The 19,861-nt window shown below is 41.2% G+C and overlaps 1 protein-coding gene and 1 pseudogene across 1 annotated transcript; both read right to left on the bottom strand.

Annotated features, from left to right (window-relative positions):
* Window positions 1-1,043: 1,043 nt before the first annotated feature.
* Window positions 1,044-12,426, bottom strand: cops7a (COP9 constitutive photomorphogenic homolog subunit 7A). Its single transcript, XM_076737929.1, has 8 exons — window positions 12,348-12,426; window positions 8,546-8,668; window positions 6,834-6,909; window positions 5,986-6,074; window positions 4,917-5,119; window positions 4,721-4,826; window positions 3,047-3,210; window positions 1,044-1,613 (listed from the first exon to the last, which is right to left on the bottom strand). The coding sequence occupies exons 2-8, from the start codon at window positions 8,666-8,668 to the stop codon at window positions 1,574-1,576; spliced, it is 801 nt and encodes a 266-aa protein (XP_076594044.1). The 5' UTR covers window positions 12,348-12,426; the 3' UTR covers window positions 1,044-1,573.
* Window positions 12,427-13,119: 693 nt separating this feature from the next.
* Window positions 13,120-19,304, bottom strand: LOC143324358 (C-type lectin domain family 4 member E-like; annotated as a pseudogene).
* Between the last annotated feature and the right edge of the window lie 557 nt (window positions 19,305-19,861).

Here is a 19,861-nt window from a genome sequence, read left to right as displayed (position 1 = left end):
CTAAGCAAGAATTTCCTCTGTGTACAGTTTTTCAAACAAATGTCAATAAAATCAAGGCGGGCGTGAGTGGAGAAATGCCACCCGAGTGTATTGAGATTCTCAACCAGTCTGCTGCACTGCTAGGGTTTCCATCTCCTCTGGGCATTTAACTGATCAATCAGAGTAATTGATTGGCTTTGTTCCATTCGAAAGTTTTAATGACCGTCTAGTTATGAGGCACATACCAGCAGACGCTGCAGCAGTCTGTAACCATGGTGGACAAGCAACAGACAATGACGCAGAAGTTGGGTGTGAACTCAAGAGTCGTCGCTCGCATGCTCACACCTATGATAAAACACACCGATTCACCTTACACATACGCCAGCTAACCCCTTTTCCACTAACAAACAATTTGAGAGGTGCGCAGCTGCTAGAATTCACAGCTCCAGTCTGGTAAAAACTGAACTAATCAAGCTCAATCACGCTGACTGAAATTAACACGACTATTTATAGAGGTGAGAAGGCTGTTGGAGGGAGGGGCAGGATAGAGAAAGATGCAGGGTTAAATGAAACAGGATCATAATGTCCCTGTCTGCTTCCCTCTCACTACTGCTGCCGGTCAGCTAATCGCCGCTGTTAATGTCATGCAGGATGGAGAGCGGAGAATTTAGAGAAAACAGAATCAAAAGAGTTGGAGATGGACAGGGCCGGCATGATGAAGGCAATTTTCACTGTGTGATGGAGGTACTAGAGAGGGTGGCAGCCAATTTCAAGAGGCAATTTTGACATTGAAATAGAAGCTCTGGGCAAAACATACTCATATGAAATATGAATGCACTTGGTGTGTGTGTGGATGTGTGTGTAGCCATGCTGGTTGTGCACAGGGGAAGCCTCAGCGCTATAATACATTAGTCTCTTTGGGGACATGCCCTAATTAATGGCTTGACCTCCTAACGGGTAGCCCCCTTCTGCGAGTTAACATTTAGCTGTGCACCCTCCAGAGATGCACTTTGAAGTGCATTTAATAAAAGAAGTGACAGTGACATTAATGAGAGTCAGGATACGTACAGAGTTTCATTTTATTTCCCGACAATTCATATTCAGATTTCATACATGTCTCAACTCAGCAGAGAAAAAAATACAACGCAACACAGAATTCATCTAAAGCAAAAGATAATTTTTAATCCATCAGGGATACACACATACGCGCCAAATACACTGATCCTGTTTCTGGTCAAAGGCAACTGACTGCAGACTGTTCTGTCTTGATGTGTTACAAGTGCTGTGTATGTGTGTGTGTGTGTATACACTGACAGTCCACCTGTTAGGCTATTGAAGAGGGGCAAAAGAAGAGTGGATGTCACACCTGTCATTTCAATCAGCCAGTGTGTGTTTCTGAATCCGTCGTGGTGAGATTTGGTGACGAGGAAAGTTCCCAAGAAGCTTCCCGGTTTTACTGTGGCGAGTGTACATGACATGAGTGTCCGAGGACACTGGTCACATTGTTAAACGTGTCCGTTTGTCCGTCAACATGTCCATATGTCCGTGAGAGTGTCCATTAGTGCCGCTGTCTCCATATGTCAGTCTCTTGTCTTCAGTTGGACTTGGACCAGATCTTCCCACTGCCACGCAGCCTGAGTGGGAAACAACCAGTAAGAAACACTGCACTGGTACTTTGTTTGGGATTTTTTAAACGTTATGATTTCCTTTATGTTTACTTTACACTTGCATTCCCACATCAGCATCTTACTGATGTCTCTTTGTGTTAACATATTTAATGTCAGTATTTAGTATTTCTGCAGTGAACATGATCTCAGTGGATTTTCTACTTTTGCAAATTAAAAAAGTTTTTTTTTTTTGCAAAGAACCTATTTCTAATAATAACAACTGCTGCACAATCAGTCCCATCCTTTAAATAGCTTTATAAAGAAATGGTGTCAAAACTCATTTTAATTCGAGGATTGAGGTTAAGCTATCATTAATTTGGATTTCAAAACATTAAGTGGATCTTCATTTGAATGAAGTGCAGTGCTGAGTGATGAAAATTATAGGGCTATATGCTTCATCAAAATGTGACTGGCAGCCAGAAAATAATCACTGCTTTCTGTTCGGCAGCAACAACACAAACAGCAGACGAGCAAAGCATCTCCTCTGATCACTGGAGGGGGAAACGGTTCTTTCAGGAGGAGAGCATGAAGGGCATTTGTATATCCAGTGACATTTTACAATCCAGGACAGATGTGAAATTAGCCATCGGTAATTGGGCCGCATGGAAACAGAACAGAAAGAGTCCCTGATAGCAGGGTTAGAGCACCGCTGCAAAACACTGATGTGCATCTGATAATAAAGCTACTTCATGCAGACACATGCACACGCTCACACACAGACAAACCACTTCCACTAGCAGCTGGCTTTTTAATGTTTATTGAAAAAAATGGAAACATAGTGGGTTCTCTGTTGAATTAACTTTGCTCTCTACAAGAACATTGGACTAATGGCTTTAATTTAGTGTTTGAAGCAGAGTCTTTATAGTGCTGTGGTTATAACTAGGTAAATTCGTATTTATAAAGCACCTTTCAAAAACCACAGTTACAAAGTGCTTTACAGAACAAACGGAGGAGCAGCAGCAATAAAAGAAACTTAATGGAAAAAAACTCCACATGCAGCTCTTTGTTCCAAATTTGTGACTTGGAGGAATAAATAGCATTTCTTGCTTGGAAAAAAAAAAAAAAAAAAACAAACCAAAAAAAAAAAAAAAACAACCAAACACAAAGTTGATTTAAGAGCGCACCAACAATTCTGAATAAAACATCATTTCAGAAAATTATTCTACATGGCCAAACATATTTTATGTGTTCAATTTCTGAAATGTTTGGCCACGCTTGAGAAAAATGAATGCAATTTCTATGCAAACTCTTGCTGGTTCATTTGTATGAAAAGCCGTAACAGCAAAGACGCTCCGAGAACTTCACTCATGTGGACAACGTCTGTCTGCCTCTGTCCCCGGGTGTTGTCACATCTCTCCACATAATCACCGTAAATACGAAGGTGATGCCACAGTACTCACCCTTTCACCTTTGAGCTTTTTTTGCCTGGCTGTCGTGGTTCCTGAGAGGAGGCGGGGTCTCGTGGCTCTGCGGGCTGGTCTCCGTCCTGATTGGAGGCCGTTCCAGCGGGGCCTGATGACGGAGAGGCGGCGCTGGCCTTTAATGTTTTCTGTAGGTTTGAGACCTGAGGGAAGAAGAGAGAAGAGATTAAAAATGAAAGATTAAAAAGGAGGGACGCGTTGAAGGATAGGTTCACAAATATTCCAAGTCTGTCTTAAAACAATAGTCAGGTCCCCACAGGAACACTGGAACAGGTTCGGTTGGGTGTTAACTGTTACTCCTGTTCATGCCGGCTGTTAAGAGACCCCCTCCTAATGTGCTTTCAATGTAAGTGATGGGAGACAGCAGCCACAGTCCATTCAAAAGTTTATATGATGCTAATACGAGACTTCAGCAGTCTGAGTAGGTTAAATAAAGCGGATATCTCCAAAGGTTACACTCCATTTAGTACAAATCTCCCTCTTTGTGTTTCCTTGCTGAGCTGCAGTTGAGGGACAGTAACTGAATTTCATCCTAAGGACGCTGTAACCTTGCTTGTATTTTTGCAAAGAAAGAGGACTGTGATTTCATTTCCCTTCATTTACATTAGATACAATACACCAGTAATGGTCAATTGGTGGTGCGAAGGCCACAGCCGGCCTGCAGGATCTTAATGAATTCAGTAAATGGGCTCATCTTACTCACCAGTGGACAAAGCCCTGAGACTGATCTTTGTTAGCTTGTCCAACCCTGGCAATGAGCCAAAAGGGCAGTGATTCATAGTTCACCTGCTCTACAGAATTAAATTATTCTCCAACTCCATCCTCTCTACTCTGTGGACCCACTATCAAACCGCTCGGCTCCCAGGCCCATTCCCTGGAGCCGACAGCAGCACGCTGACCAGATACCGGAGGTATCTCCAGGGTTGTCTGAGAATCACTAAGCTTGTGTATTAGACCCAGGAGGCGTCACTTGGGTTTATTTTTGTTGGCCAACTGTCACATTGAGCACCAAACTGGGTATTTCTGTTTGCTTCTTGGGATCCTGAAGAGGAGTTATTTTTGTTGAGATAAGGACTCATTCGTTGGTAGCTGAGGTATGGGTTTTGCCTCCTTGGTGGAGCATTTTCCAGTTAACCATCAAGTTATCTGTCCAGTCTCTTGACACTGATATAGTCTAATAAAAAGAACAGAAAGTGAAAATATTATACAATAATGGGCCAATTAGTCCTAAATAAATGTATTTTTGTTATTTGAAAGTGCAGCCCCCACAGTGTCTGCTTGGAAAAAGTCTGGCCCTTAGACAAATGTAGTGGAGGACCCTTGCAGCACACAGTAGGAGGGGATCTCTTCACAGCCAGAAAGAACAGGAGGAATGATTATAGCCGGCAAAACTGGTTTCAGTTTTTATATGGGCACCTGAATGTTGCTTTAAGACAGAAGAACTGTGAACCCCTTTAAAGTTAGAAGAATGAACACACTGCTGTATGAGTTTACCCTCAAAGATACAAGAGAAATATGCAGTCAGGGGGAAACTAAAATACCACATGTAGCTGGAAGCAGAAAAACAGAGATGTGAAGAAGGAAGAGCCACATTTACTGGATTTTCTGGAGGGAAAGAAAGAGAACTGTGGGCAGAAGGGATGAGGGACGGACCTCTGTTTCCACTTGGACTTTGACCTTTAACTGGCTCTCTCTGTATTGGTTTGCCCTTGAGACCTGCTCCTCGATACCACACAGCACCGCCTCACACCCTGTACACCTGAGAGAGGAAATTGTTAAGAGTTAGGAAAACAGATAATTGAGACATAAATCTAAAGTGTGTGCACAGGCACATAGAGGTGATACTGACCACTCCTGCAGCGTGTTGATTATGTTTGGGAGCTCGTTGGGGCCCAGGTCACGACCCACGCTGCAGTCCACCTCCACCTGCTGGTTCCTCTGGTCCAGTTTGCCCTGGATGATGTCACAGTAAACCGCCTCGATCAGCAGGTCCTCCAGCTCCCGCACATTCTTCAGCTCGAGCTGCTGCAGGAGCAGCGAGTATGGCAGGCACTGAGGGGGAAAAAAAAGACACAATGAGACCTTACTCCTCGTAGTCTCTTATTTTTTAACCAAGGTGCGCGGGCAGATAATTTGATTCTACTTTAAAGGTTTGATGGAAAACGACAAAAAATGTTGCAGGGAAATTGCCTATTTGTCTAAATGTCACTGCCAGAGGAAAATGAAAGGAGAGTTTTGACAATTTAACAATCCTCCACTGAGCAATTAGAGAGTTCAAGCCTACATACAGGGAAAGCGGTGACATATTAAGGACAAAAACAGGGGCAAGAGTGAAAGGAGCAGCGGTAGTGGAAACTGAGATTAAGTAAAAGAAAAAGAAAGACAGAATTGGTGAGAATAATGAATCAATTATTTATCAGGGGCAGAGAAAGAAAAGGGCATAAGCAACGTGGTGACAAGGTCTCCCTTGAGAATGAGACTCTGTGTCTGAATGAGATTACCAACCTAAATAAAGGTTAAATAAAAAGAAGAAGAACATTTAATACTTCACTATACACAAGGAGAGATGGGTAAGAAGTCTAAATGACATGAGCAGCAGTGGCTGTGCTGACAACTTTTACTTGAGAAACTTCAGAGTGACAAGCTTGTCTGTTGATGTGATTCTAATTTAGCTGATATAAAAACAGCCACAAGCTTAAAGTCACAGCCAACCTCACATGAACTCTTTGAACAAAATAGCAAAGCCCTATCTAAAAGCAGAACTGTTAATACATAATTAATATTTTGCTTCATGAAGCCTACAGCAATGTGATGGCTGCAGAAATTAGATTTATTTTCTATTTTTGATACAAATACAACAGTACAGTTCATGGACACTTTTCTGTGAAAAGCGCAAAGAGGAAAGAATGAACCAGTACCTTTAGGTTGGACGCCAGGCTGATGATGGACAGATGGCGGAGTTTGTTTCTCTGTGCGGGGGTCAACTCGGGAAGAGAGGCTGCTCTCTCTACAGCAGCAGACAAGGACATGAAATAAAAAAAGAGTCGCAAAGGGAAAAATACACCGGAGCAGTGTTTAAGTGTCACTCTGCCGAGGGTCAAACAGTCACACATAATCGTGGCACCGCTTATTACTCTGAAATGTAATATTACACAGAGACACACAGGTGAGCGTGGAGCTGTTTAAGCAGTCGGAGAACAGAGTCGGGAGGAAGTCGGTCTCCAGCGACTGTGTCTCCTGCTGCCATGCTCCCCTGGTGACAGGACTCACACCCTCCGAGACAGCATCTCTGACAGCTCCTCTAAGGGCTCCACTACACAGCTCTATGAAAGTAAATGTGCTCCCTGTCGACGTGACTTGAAAGGGAAGGGAACAATAAAGTAGGCTACATTCTTTTTCCAGGCTATTGGTTGATATTCAGCATAAAATTAGAGACAATTAACATTCCACTTTTGTTGAAGCTTCCCAACGCATTACACAGACAGCAAATTAAGTCACAAAAGATTAGTTTATTGTTCATTTGTGCCAGCAATGCCGCAAAACAGAGAAGCATCAGCCAATCAGAACGCTTGATGGAAAGGTGCCCAAACAGAAAAAAGCACTCCGGTAATGTGGTCTGTGAAAAAGCTGCCTGCAGTGTCTCAGGTGAGGGAGTTTAAGCTGCTGTGTCAAGGTGTCTGCCTCGCAGCAAAGAAATACAGCTCATAATAAAAGAGTTGCAGGGCTGCCCTATTACTTATTTACACTGTGCTTCCACTGCAAATACCTTTGTAGTCGCAGTAGGTTCCATAGGCAAAGAGGTTGAGGAGCTGGTAAACTGGTGCATGAGGGCCATTCTCCAGCTGTGGTTTATCGGGAGAAGATGAGAGGAAAGAGAAAATGATGTGGCAGAACACGGAAGTAATGACACTCTCTACATATCAAACTGTGCAACTGTATTTTATATATGCACAACGAGCAACTCTGAGGAGAAGTCATGCTCAGACTCCGAGTAAGAGAGAGACCAGATGAAGATCTGACTACTGAAATTCAGACTGGCTTCATCTGAGAAGGGTTGCACTCACACCTGGTATCAAAATCTGTCTCCACTCTCCAGTGATTCTTTCTGACAGACTTCAAGAGTCAAGAATCAAATGATGGATCATTCCCACAGTGTGTCCTTATGGCCGACTTGAACTATCAGCTGAGGCATTGTTATTATCATTATTAATAGTGGTGGTAGTAGTATCATCATTATTTCATTCTACCATATGGATTCTTACTCTGATTTCACACTGCTTCCCTGTTAATGCAAACACCTGGGAGGATAACTACTCTACTACTCTTTAATGCAGTGAAGAGCAAAAGAAAATGTTTTCTGCTGTTAAGCCACCAACCCCACAAGAGGGAAGGACTATATGTAAGGAAATATAATAAACAGCCAAATGCTGTGTGAGATTTTTGATAAGACTTAATAAGTCTGACTAGATTATTTCTGTAAACTGATAAAAGTAACATAACAGGCCAACTTACTACGGCCTGTTTCATTCATAGTCTACTGGACTGGACCGGCTATGAGTCATTAAAAGCCAGGAAAAACACATTGGAGCAGAAAACCACAAAGGGGAACAGACATCTAAAGCTTTGTGTTATAATAACAGGCTGTTGCATTGTTGCTCTTTTGTCTTAGGGAACTTTATAATGTGCCTTTTTAATTTGCTGTAATATTCTTCACTGCGGAAATTTCTCTCATTGTTTCTCTGCCCGTTTCTCTCACTCGCGGTTTCGACCTGGCCAGTCTCTCTTGCCCCCTCCGTTTATCCAATAAAACAGTGCTGCAGATTTTACACCTGCTTTTCTCAGACCTTCAATTTCACATTCAGTGCATTCTTCAGCACTGTTGCTTGTCTTCCACTTTATCTCTACAAAACCTTGGTGTGGTCTTTTGGTAAGAAAGGACAAATGTAATTTGACTGTTCAATGCATAAAAAGGGAAACAAATCCTTGGTGAATATCACCCCTGGTCTGTATCCTCTCTAGGGCTTTCCCTAAAGAAAGGAACAATGGTGCTGCACAGTCCGATTCTCCTGTAACAGCGGAATTTCACTTCCAAAATAGGGTGTTAACTGCGTATTCTCATGTAATTTTAACATACAAAATACGTAATATGTTGCTCATGCACGTTTTGAAATTGATAGCAGCATCACGCCCAGGAACTCTATGTATAGATGTGTTGATTGGGAGGTGAGTTGTGACTTTGATTACGTCACTGATGCACAAATGTATACGCATTTTCACTTGCGTAGATGATGAACTTGGTCCAATATGGTTAGGAGACACTCGTGTTAATGCGGCACTATCAATGTGGTCACATGCATCACTGACCCCTCTGAATGTGGAGTCGAGTTGTGATTAAGACAGATTTTCTAATGAAAGGTCTGAAAAGGTCCCAAAAGACACAAAGGGTGAGGAAGATAAAGTGCAAGAGAGTGTGTTTACCTCTCTGACATTAGGCAGCTCCAGGATGTCAGAGAAGACATAGAGGCCTGGGGTCTCCAGCAGAGAGCTGACAGCCTGGGCCAGTGCTGAGCCTGACAGCGACAGGAGCTGCTCCACCTCCATCTGATACCAGGGGACACAGGTGACAGAGACACGGTCAGCAGGTTGGACAAAAGTACTACAGAGAGTTGCATAAGAGCAGCAGATTTATGTAGAAAGTACAAGTATGATAAAAATCCAGAAAATAACATCTCTGTTACTGCCCTTGCTCAGCTATTTTATATCATGGTACTGGAAAATGTCATCTAGGGACACCATGCCACAATCACCCTATAAAACTCTATTAACAATATCGAAGCTCTATTAATGGACTCAGCATGTGGATATCTTTGTCATGCCCCTCGAAAACATAGTCCAGCCACTTGCGGTCTGCTGAAAGGACACAGAATTGAGCCAACAATACTTCCTTTTCATTTAATGTCTAACAGCCAAGTACTCTTGACCAAAGCACTTAACCCTCAAATTACCTGGAGAGCTACTCAAATAGGGGAAGAGGAGCTGCACTGGGTCACACCAATACGGACAAGAAGTGTAATGAATGCCAAGCAGGGCATGTATATTCATCAAAACCCATTCCCTGCACAGAGATGATGCAAATCCACTTTGGGCTGAGGGCAACACCAGAATAATTACCTAAATAGTGACAAGAATCTGCCTGTGAATCCAGCAAAAGTTTAGTCTCCAGAAAGTGAAGTAAGAAAAAATGAAAATAAGTAGATTATACTCATATCATGACATGGTAAAATTACACACACACACACACACACACACACACACACACACACACACACACACGTGAATAGCATTGAGAGGATGTCAGTCTGATTCTTATCATGTGTTCCCATTCAAAAATGCCTAAACTGACAAACATCCCAATGAGAGGAGATGTCCTCTTGACTTTGATGGGATATTTAAAGATCTTAATCCCAGAGGACATATCTTGAGACACAAGGGAAGTTTAGTCTTACAGATACATGACAAAGTTATTGCAGTTGCGTCAGACTGGTTTTATTACTGGAGGCCATTTCCTAAAATTAATGCAACAGAGTGTCTGGATATCCAGTGCTGCACAAAGACTAATCTGACTGGTTCTTATTCATCTCAGTCAGTGCTTATGGTGCTGATGCGCTGTATCATCCCAAATCCGATGCACACGTACACATCTTCCATATGTTGTCCCACTGGGCCGATATCAACAAGGTCTAAAGAGCACGTTCTCAGGCAAGCTGAACAGATGAGCAGGCATGTGTTGCAGCCAAACAAATTAACCCGCACTGTTTCAGCAACAGCACCTCTTTTCATTTCAGGAATTTTTAAAAGTCAAATCAAGTGCTGAATGTGAGGCTGGATTGCATCCATCTTTCTATTTCTATTGAATTTAAAAGGAGGAGAGAACTGGCTGCATTTCTGTGAGACATGGCTTGAGGGAGATGAGGACCTGCTCAATATTCAGGATGCAGCTGTTCAGACATAGAGTATCTTGGTGACCACTGTAAAAATAAATAAATAAATATTTTGTCATCCAGTAATGACCTTAGAAAATGACAATGTTGTTGTTGCTCCCCACTCTTCTCAATGAATTCTTCCTATTAATGTCATCTATGTTTAATTGTGTATCATGACAACATAATATCAGCAAAAACAGTTTGTATTAAATGCTACTCTTGTCCCACTACCTTCTGTTCTCTTTTGTATGCTACAACAGGCACCACCAACTCTATGCAAAACATTTTACATTTGCTTTCCAATTAATACTGCTTTATTGTTATGCACACTTACAGGGAGCTATAGATTCAAAACAGAGTTAGAAAATCAAACAAAATAAAATATGGTATAAAATAATAAAATAAAAAAGGTATAAGGCTGCTCAAAGAAAAACAATTTTGAATTGGATTTGGCAGCTGTGCGCTTCCAATCTTGTATAACATATCCAAAACTTACAAAGGAAGCACTCACTTCAATAGACTCTCAACTCTAATAAATGGTTCATCTATCTTTTCCATAATCCTCTTCAACCAAAATGGACCTTAAGATCACAGCAAACCACTTCTAAGACTTGGGATTTTACTGAAACAAAGTGCAATGTGGTGAATTAATTTAATGCTGAATTTAGCAGCGTTCCAACAGATAAATATGTGCTGTGTTGCAGATGAGGAAGGCAACTTCAGATGGTCACATCCTTAAGAGAATTTCATCTCAAATTCTCTTCATACAACACAGACAGAAAATACATATTTAACCCTTTAACACTGTGCACTGGACCAGTCACAGCAAACTCTAAACCTACAGTATTTCCAGTGGATGTACGACACAGCCATAAAGCCATGGAGTCTGGAGCTTGAATATTCACTCACCGTGAACATCACATAGCTTCAATTAAGAGTTGAAACAAGCTGATAGAGAATATAAAGAATATGATACTCTCAAACTGTCTGGGAAACTTTAATAACTTTAAAACTACATAAAGGAAAACAAAATGATAAAACTTTATGATCAGGGGTTAACTGCATGTAGGTAGCATTGATAAGATTACTGCAATGTCTGCGTCAAGTGAAAGCACAGTTACTTTGAAGATATAAAATCCTAAAAATGTATGGGAGCAAAGATAAAGCTAATGGAAAATGCTTTAAGAGTGTAAGCATTTTTTTTTTTTCTGAAAAGGAGAAGATGGTGGCATGATATACTGTACGTGTGTTACAACACAAAAGGCTGAGTTCAAATTACATTACAACAACAAAACCTTTGTTAATCAACAATCTGTGCTGATTGACTGTTCAGTCGCTCTACTAAGAATTTCACCACTAACAGCTGTTACGCAAGCAACGTAAATTAAGCTTATTGTCTCTTGCAGCACTAAACCTTTACTGTCAAAGGCTCTGATATTGTCAGATTTCAGGTGCTCAAGTGGGGACTGAACAGCACTTCTACTGTGTAATGGCTGTGACTACGAACGTGGAGGAATGCCCTGCTTCTGAAGAAATACTGCCTGGGCAAAATAAACTTGCTGAAAGTGACAAATACACAATAAAAACACAGATACACACCACACACACACTTTCAGCAACATGCAATAACAAGTATTTACAGGTACTCTACTTCCCCCTTGCAGTGATATTACTTTTAGGACTCAAACATTAACGTCAATGGGCAGATAGTTGTGTTAGCAGCGTTAAATGTCAGACAGACGCTCTTCAAGCGCTTTTATACATATCAAAATGATCAAAATTCAACCAAAACCTAAAGTGGCGTTTTAAGGTGCTTCACTGGCCATGTGAGGCAGTGATTAAGGGATAAGGTAGTTAAGTGATTACGGTTAAAATCAGGCTTGCTCAGCCAAACTCCCTGAACATATATTTACGTTAACTGTACCGCTAAATCATACAGCTAGCATTGAAGCTAATGACCTTATCTATCAACAGTCATCAGCGTAAATGACAGATAAAGTGCTTGGCGTACAAAAGATTTATAGCGTCCCAAGCACAAGGTTGCTTTACAAAACGTCAGTTCGTTACAATGTGTGTTAGCCATTCTTCAAACTCAAATGTGTCATGCTAGCTTGGTAGCTAATGGCTAACCAACCGCAAGGCTTCACTTAAGCGTTCACGTTAGGCCTCAGTTCATTTTAAGCCTTTCTAGAGACTTGAATCTCACAACTACACTGCATAAATAACTAGAAAAGACGACATGCATGTGAATGCCTCCGCAAAAGTGTTAAAGTAAGGCTGTGTGTACTCAAATTTACCTTGTTGTGTTGGTTTCTGGTAGACAGCTTCTCGATTATTCAGTTCCGCTGTCAGCACACGTACGACAACAAATCGACGTGATCTTTGATTGGACAATACAGTTAAGTGGGCGGGACACGTCTAACTGTCGATCAGCAGCTTGCACCATGGGCTCGGGAAGAATAGCGTCATCTAGCGGTGATGTGACTTACACCACCTGCAGCTGTAAGGATCGATGTGTTCCTTGGCTGCGGTTCATAAACTCCAGGTCAGGGATCTCTAAATAAATTTTAGGGGGTCAAACGATTTAAAGGAGGACATTTCTGCTCTGCCACTCATTATTGTATTTTATGTTGAAATACTCCTTCAATTTAAACAATCCAAGAGGGCAAAGTCACAACTCATGGCACACAGAGGCCATCACGAGACAAGAAGTCACACGTACACTCATTTTAAGTGGTCACAATCAAAATGTTGGGATGTTTTTTCATGTACAATAGCCTCCAGTTACATCAATGACCAGACCTCAACTGGTTTTCGTGTGAGTAGGCTGTGTGGATGTTTGCATGTTATACTGCAGAAAACAAAAATCTTGATGGCCGTCCTTCATGGGACTACCACTCCCTGCCTATTTCCTCCAAAAAGCAGTATCTCAACATAATGCACAGATTTTCAGCAACTGTACCTTCTGTAAAAACAACAGTACGTCCTGTGCACGTGTTTTATGCCAGAAAAGCAAACTCTTGGTATATGAGTTTTATTTTTTATAATCACTGCGACACTGCAGTGTCTTCAGGTGTGTGAGGACTCAGTTGAGCTGAATGCATCCATCTGGCAAATCCATTTATAAATGTGATCACAGGGAACATCAAACCATGTCTTCGAGTGGCTGTCTAAGGTGGCGCAATCCTCTCCATGCTCCCCTCCTGACTGGTGGTTATCTGGCTCAGAGCTCCACTGATCCCAATATCTGTGACAGAGGGAGAGAGGAGGAAAGGATCATAGACAGTGCAAGCTTTAAATTACTACTGTGAATATTTGTGACAAATGTTAGAAACAGACTCACCTCAGCCAGGCCTTTGATTCACTGATGACTTTATATTTCTAATTTTCAGACCTAGAAGCCTGGTAAAACAGGCTGCTTATTTTGCTTTGTACAATTTATGTTCTTCATGGACAGTTTATTCAATATCATCAATATTTGAAATGGATGCAGAATAAATGACTTAATCAATTAGATATTAGAATTAGATGGTAAATATGCGGTAGTGTTGTGTTGTCCACCCATCTACAGTCTCCTGTTTTCTCTATATCAGTCAGGTTGATCCAGAATTGGTAATCAAATCCACCAATTCTCGTGGCTTCTTTTCACAGAGCGACCTGAAGTTAAACACACACAAACACACACATCATTGGTATAATGCAATCCCCAGCCCCAGCTCCTAAATCCTTATCCCAAAGCAATCTTCAATCTTAACTTTTATGGCAAGTCTTAACTCTTTAACAGTCCCTTATAGAGAGGAAGAATTTCGAAAATCTGCTCACTCAAGGTGTAAAACTTCAAACTATGGTAGGTAAAATTTGATTTGCATTAACTGGAGTTGAGGTTAGGGTGAGGTTAGATTTAGGTTAAGGTTAGGGTTAGCCAAGTAGTGGTTACGGTTTGGGTAAGGAAATGAATGAAAGTCTATGTAATGTCCTCAAAAACGATGGAAACACTACTGTGTGTGTGTGTGTGTGTGTCCAAAGCTAATGTCGCACACTACCAGACCCATCAGCCTGATATTTTCTTTTGCACATTTATGACTGTATGCTCAAGGACCTCTTGTGGTTGCGGTGATTGACAAATTTTTAAAAACCTGTTTAATTGACTGCTCCGTTTATACCGCCATTGACTGCTGACTCATCAGTCCTCTAAAGTGGCCAATAGGGGCCAAAAGTGATCAACACCTACTCTAGTTTGGATTCACATTTAAAATTCTCATTAGGCACAACATTCATCTGGTAACTGGCAAGGTTAAAAAGAAGGGGAACTTTTAAAGGCCACATTTTGGCCTTTGTCGTGGCTCAAAAACTGACATCCAGAGAAAAGTTTGGTCTCATCGTGAACCAGAGAACCTTCAGATTAATTTTTTTGTAGACTAAAGTTAGGCAGCACACAAGATGAATAAATCCCCGACATCACCTTTATGACTCACATGACACACCTGGCAGAGATGTGCACTCTACTGAGTGCACTCTTAGTTGTATTATTTATGCTTTTATATGACTTCCATAAAAATGCTTATTGCATGAAATGACTGAACTCATGTGACAATAAAACTATTGGCTGCATTCCATTTAGCTGCAGTTTCCGGGTGGTGGTGTTGTGCATACTGCCACACCATCATGGCTTACTGGGGTACTTGAATAGAACTGAGCTATTGTTAATGTTATCAGTACAAACTGTCCTTTTCCTCCAATGACAAGCGGGAACGTCTGCTCTGAAAAATACTATGGCCTCACATCTAACTTCTAATCTTAAACTATGCCTTTGAAAAGTAAAACCTAGATAAAGTGACCTTGCCTTGCAAAGATGTCTTTATGTTTCCCATCGCGTCTCTCACACACACACACACACACACACACACACACACACACACACACACACACACACACACACACACACACACCCTCATGTCTTAAGTTTTCTTCTCCTGCAGACAGCACAGTAACCGACCCAATTAAGGGGAATGAGGAACACCTGTGCTGGTCAGCAGGGCTCCACAGACAAAGTGCTTATTTCTGTCTGTGAAGTTTGCTGATAAGTTGTGTTCAGTTCAGCCACACACACACACACACACACACACACACACACACACACAGAAAGACAGTAACACGCTGTTCCATAGTGTGCAGTGTGGTAAGATGGCCGCCCGTCTCTGCACAGCTGTCTCTGCTCTTCAGTCAGTCCAGCTTGTCCCTCCTGAAGTGGTGACACTGATCTCCCACATGAAGCCATCCTTCAGGACACTCCCTGCACTGCTTAACTGTTAATGAAAGCGAGGGCAAGATAAAAGGATGAGGGGAACAGTAAATCAAAGACAGCAGGAAATGAACGTCTTGTACAGGTTTTATCTACATCCTGCCACCTGTCTGCGAGCAGCTCCGTCCCAGTGCAGTCCTCACACAGCTGGATGTAACTGCACTGAGGTCAGTTTCAAAGCCAGAGGTGAAGAGTCCAGGGGTGGGTGTACTGCCAATCGAGAAGAAAGAAAGAAAGAAAGAAAAAAAGAAAGAAAGAAAGAAAGAAAGAAAGAAAGAAAGAAATATACATACATGCATAGAGTCAGTGAGGCTCTGCAATGACGCTTTGAGCTCAACACTAATATCAGCATGCTAACATGCTCACAATGACAATGCTAACATGCAGGTATAACCTTGTTTGCCATCTTAGCTTTAACTTGTTAGCATGCTAACATTTGTTAATTGGTCATAAACTGATGTATAAGACATTTAGAATTTCTGATTTGATGATGGTACAAAGGGATCGTGAAAGAATCTGTGATTCATCCTGAGGGGAACATGAACATCTGTACCAAATTTCATGGCCCTCCATCCAATAAATGTTAAACAATTCACTCAAAGCTCAACGTCATGGTGGCTCGAGAGAAAAAGTCGGAGCGTGACCAAAGTCCTGGAGATTCATTTCCTGGGGAACATGAATATCTGTACAAAAAGTCATCCATCCAGTCGATGTTGAGATATTTCCATCTGGACCAACACGGTGGACCAACACTTTCACCCACAAAAGCTTGACTAAAAACAAACGCAGTAACCATGTTGTGTTTTCTCACCCTCCACTGATTTCTCCCTCTTCAAACATGTGACGCTGTTCTGTACGTTCTGTGAATCTCTCTGAGACTTTATTGCTGCTGTTGCTGGAATAACTGAGTTTGTATGAGCTCCCCGGCGGCTGTGAAGAATTATCATTTACAACATGAACTTTCTCTCGTCTCATTGCCAAATATTTTTCCACATTTGCGTTTCCTCTGTTTATGCTGCCACTTGTCCTTTGTGTATTAAAAACTAATTCTTAATGCTTTAATGAAAGAAATAATGCTTTCTATGAAGAGTAATTGATGCAATACAAGTCACAAATAAAGATAAAAGCTACATATTTATGTGGCTTCATTAAAAACTATGGTCATAACCATAAACAATATCTCACGATAAGTTGATTACTTGATATCTTTCAGGTTCAGAGGAATTGAAAGTCAAACCGCTTACTGTCCTTCAGTTGATTCAACATAATATTTGCGGTCTTTTACTTTGATTACCTGTAACCTGTAACAGCTCTTCTTGATAAAACGCATGACATATTACCATTTCCTGGCAAGCCTGCTGATGTAAGCACACAGGTGCAGGTGCTGTAGTGAGGTTAAATGTGGTTAATACATGGATTTCACATAAACCAACATGACACCACTGTCTATGAACGGTGCTTTAAAACTGTGCTTCTACATATTTTATGTCTTACAAGGGGAATCATAAATGTGCTACGTATTTCATGCGACAGATGTGCTTTACTGTGGAGTTAATGTGCCTTGATATAGAAAATAAAGAGCAGTCTACTTGAATATAGTGAAAACATTTATATTACTAGCTTACTTGACCCACAATAGCAATACCTGACTGCCGGGAATATTGGCCAATTTATCATGATACATCATGTGCTCTTCTGTGCCATATTCATAAAGTGGAATTACATTTTTCCTCCATCGAGAGTCTCACAATATGTTACACATCCAGCTGTCACAGGGAGCGTTACATCTTTCCTTTTATTTCCTTCTCTTGTTGCAAGTCATCGTTTTCAGATACTAAAATTGTGCTCAATAGCTTCTGTCTGTGTCTATGAATGTGTGGGGTGTGTGTGGTGGTAATAGATCAAGCACGAACATCCCCAGTGGTGTTTGTTTTAAATGAGAGAGTGTCCTCACAAGCACATTATCAGGCTGAGCTGCCGGAGACTGTTGGCCCTGCAGGAGAAATATTTCACAATTATGGACTTTTGTGCTTTTTCTATTACATGACCCTCACTGGACTGGAGAGAGCGCTTTATCTTTTTTATTGCCAATTATAGGTGTCCAAAAGCACACTGAGCTGAAATAAAGAGAGAATAATCAGCCAGAGTGAGGAACAGAGTGAGACAGAGAGACAGACAGGCAGATGTAGATACTCAGGCTGGAGGGCAGGGAACACAGGAGGATGTAAGACAGTGTTTACACTCGCAGAGCACAGTCAGTACGGTGTTGGCGCAGATGGAGGCCAAAAAGCCAATAACCATCAGGAGAGCAGCCTTACTCCTCAAACACTCAACGCTCCGCTTCAGTCCCTGGGAGCCTGATTAGACACAAAACAGTCCACACCATGGTAGCTGTCAATTTACCATTTTTAATCCTCTGGTGTCGCGTCGAGTGCAGACTTTGAGCAAAAGGAGACTCCGGAGCGGAACCGTTTGACCAGAATTTAGCTTCATAACATTTATTTTTCCCAACAGACAATCCTGGACATCTGCTGAAAGCTAGGTCAAGTGTTTGTTTGTGTCTCTTGCTGTCACATATGCACACAAGCACAAAAATATGCATGTAGACTGGTTCTGTCGTGACAAACCATTCAGATCCATGGGGAAAAGTGGCAGTGCCACGCTGTAAAGATACACCATTACAAATACAAGTCCTGCATTCACAATCTCTCTTGAGCTGATTTGAACTATTTCATGTAGTTTTCGGAGTTTGGTTTCTAAAAATGCATCTTATTTCATGAGAAGACAACATGTTCTGTTTGTAAAATCTTTATCTGTTAAGTAACTGGTAACTAAAACTGTCAGATAGATGTCGTGAAGTAATGTTGTGGGGTCAAAGTATAAAGTAGCTTGAATTAGAAATACTCAAATACAGTAGAAGGACCTCAGAATGATACTTAAGTACAGTTCTTGAGTTAATGTACCCAATTACATTCCTCCACTGACAGATGACATACACCAGGGTCTAATTGGTAGTCGTAGTATTAAGAAGTCTTACACAAAAGTTAGAGTGGAAATACCACACTGTGAAAACACTGCATTACAGCTATGAACAGTTTCAGTGCCACACAGTGATTAAGTAATACCTGCATTAAAAATGGTGCTTCAGTAAAAGTGTTATCTGCAAAAAGCACTTAAGTATCAAAGGTAATGGTAACCATTACGCAGAATGGAGGATCAGAATCCAGAGTTATGTTCTGATATTGATTAATTATTGATTCATAAACTTCATTCATTCATTAACGCAGCATTTCATGTTATAGCTGATTGAGATGGAGCTGAACTTTACTATTGGGTAGCTTAACTGAAAGCATTATTTCACTCTTTCTGAAGTATTTTCTACAGTATTTCTATTCTGCGATACTTTATATTATATATCGTAACTCACACTCTCATAGATGATGAAGACGAAAAATACGATTCACTGTTCTTCAGCAGATTAAAGGCACCAACAGAGTATGAAAAACTGAATTATATGTTTACACGCTCATGGGTTAGTGATAAAAATCCAATAGTATAATACATAATAACATAACGCTGATAAAGGCATTGCCTGCATCATGCGTAGTGTTACTAATAACTGTCTACATTTACTTCAGTAAAGCATCTGAATACTTCTTTCACCACTGCATATAGTGGAGTACAATAAAATATAATTTTTCCCTCTGAGATGTGGTGAAGCAGAGGTCGCATTACAAACTAGAAAAATCTGCCAAAATTGTCACTGAGTGCTGCACTTGAGTAGTTGTGCTCATATATGTTCCACATTTGGCTCTTACACACGAAATCTCTCAAATTCTGCCACATTTAAACTCCAAATACCATTGCTGCGTTGGACAATGGGCCTGTTCCCTCCAGATATCGGCTGCCCTGTGAACTCCTGCAGGCTGGTATGGTTTTCTCTCTCCTCCATGGCTGTAACGCCCTTGTTAACACTCTTTCTCACTTTGTCTCTCTTTGCACTGTACCTCCTCTAGTCCCTAAAGGCTCTGGTATCTCCTCTCCCAAGCAGCAATATTTCTCCTTGAAATTAAATTTGTCCCTGCTGGTTGATTTATCAAGGCACGTCCCCCTCCCTACAACACTAGTGCAGCACTACAAGAAATGTTCTCAGAGAAGTGCTGTTTAGTTAAACTACTCTGCACCTACAACCAAAGAGTTTCAGCTTTTTGTTCTGTGTTTTCTGTTAATCCAAACTGGGAGTTTCTTTGCTCCTTTGCTCCTGCTTGTTGCTGTGGTGTTTCACTGCCAGCTTGTCCTGTCTTGCGTAATCCCAGCAGTTTCGCCATTCTGGAGCTCCGTTTGGAGAGAATTCTGGATATGACAGATGTGTGACTGATGACACAGCACATAATGTGGGCGTATGAGTCAGCACAAAAGAAAATAACTTTTACAAAATAGGTGGGGGGAAAAAAACAGCATGTACTTTCAACTTCCCGACATTAATTGGAAAAAATTTAAATTGGAACT

The sequence above is a fragment of the Chaetodon auriga genome, chromosome 8 (assembly GCF_051107435.1).
Source record: "Chaetodon auriga isolate fChaAug3 chromosome 8, fChaAug3.hap1, whole genome shotgun sequence".
NCBI lineage: Eukaryota > Metazoa > Chordata > Actinopteri > Chaetodontiformes > Chaetodontidae > Chaetodon > Chaetodon auriga.
Note: the sequence above shows the minus strand (reverse complement) of the source record. Positions and strands in the feature narration are given on the sequence as shown.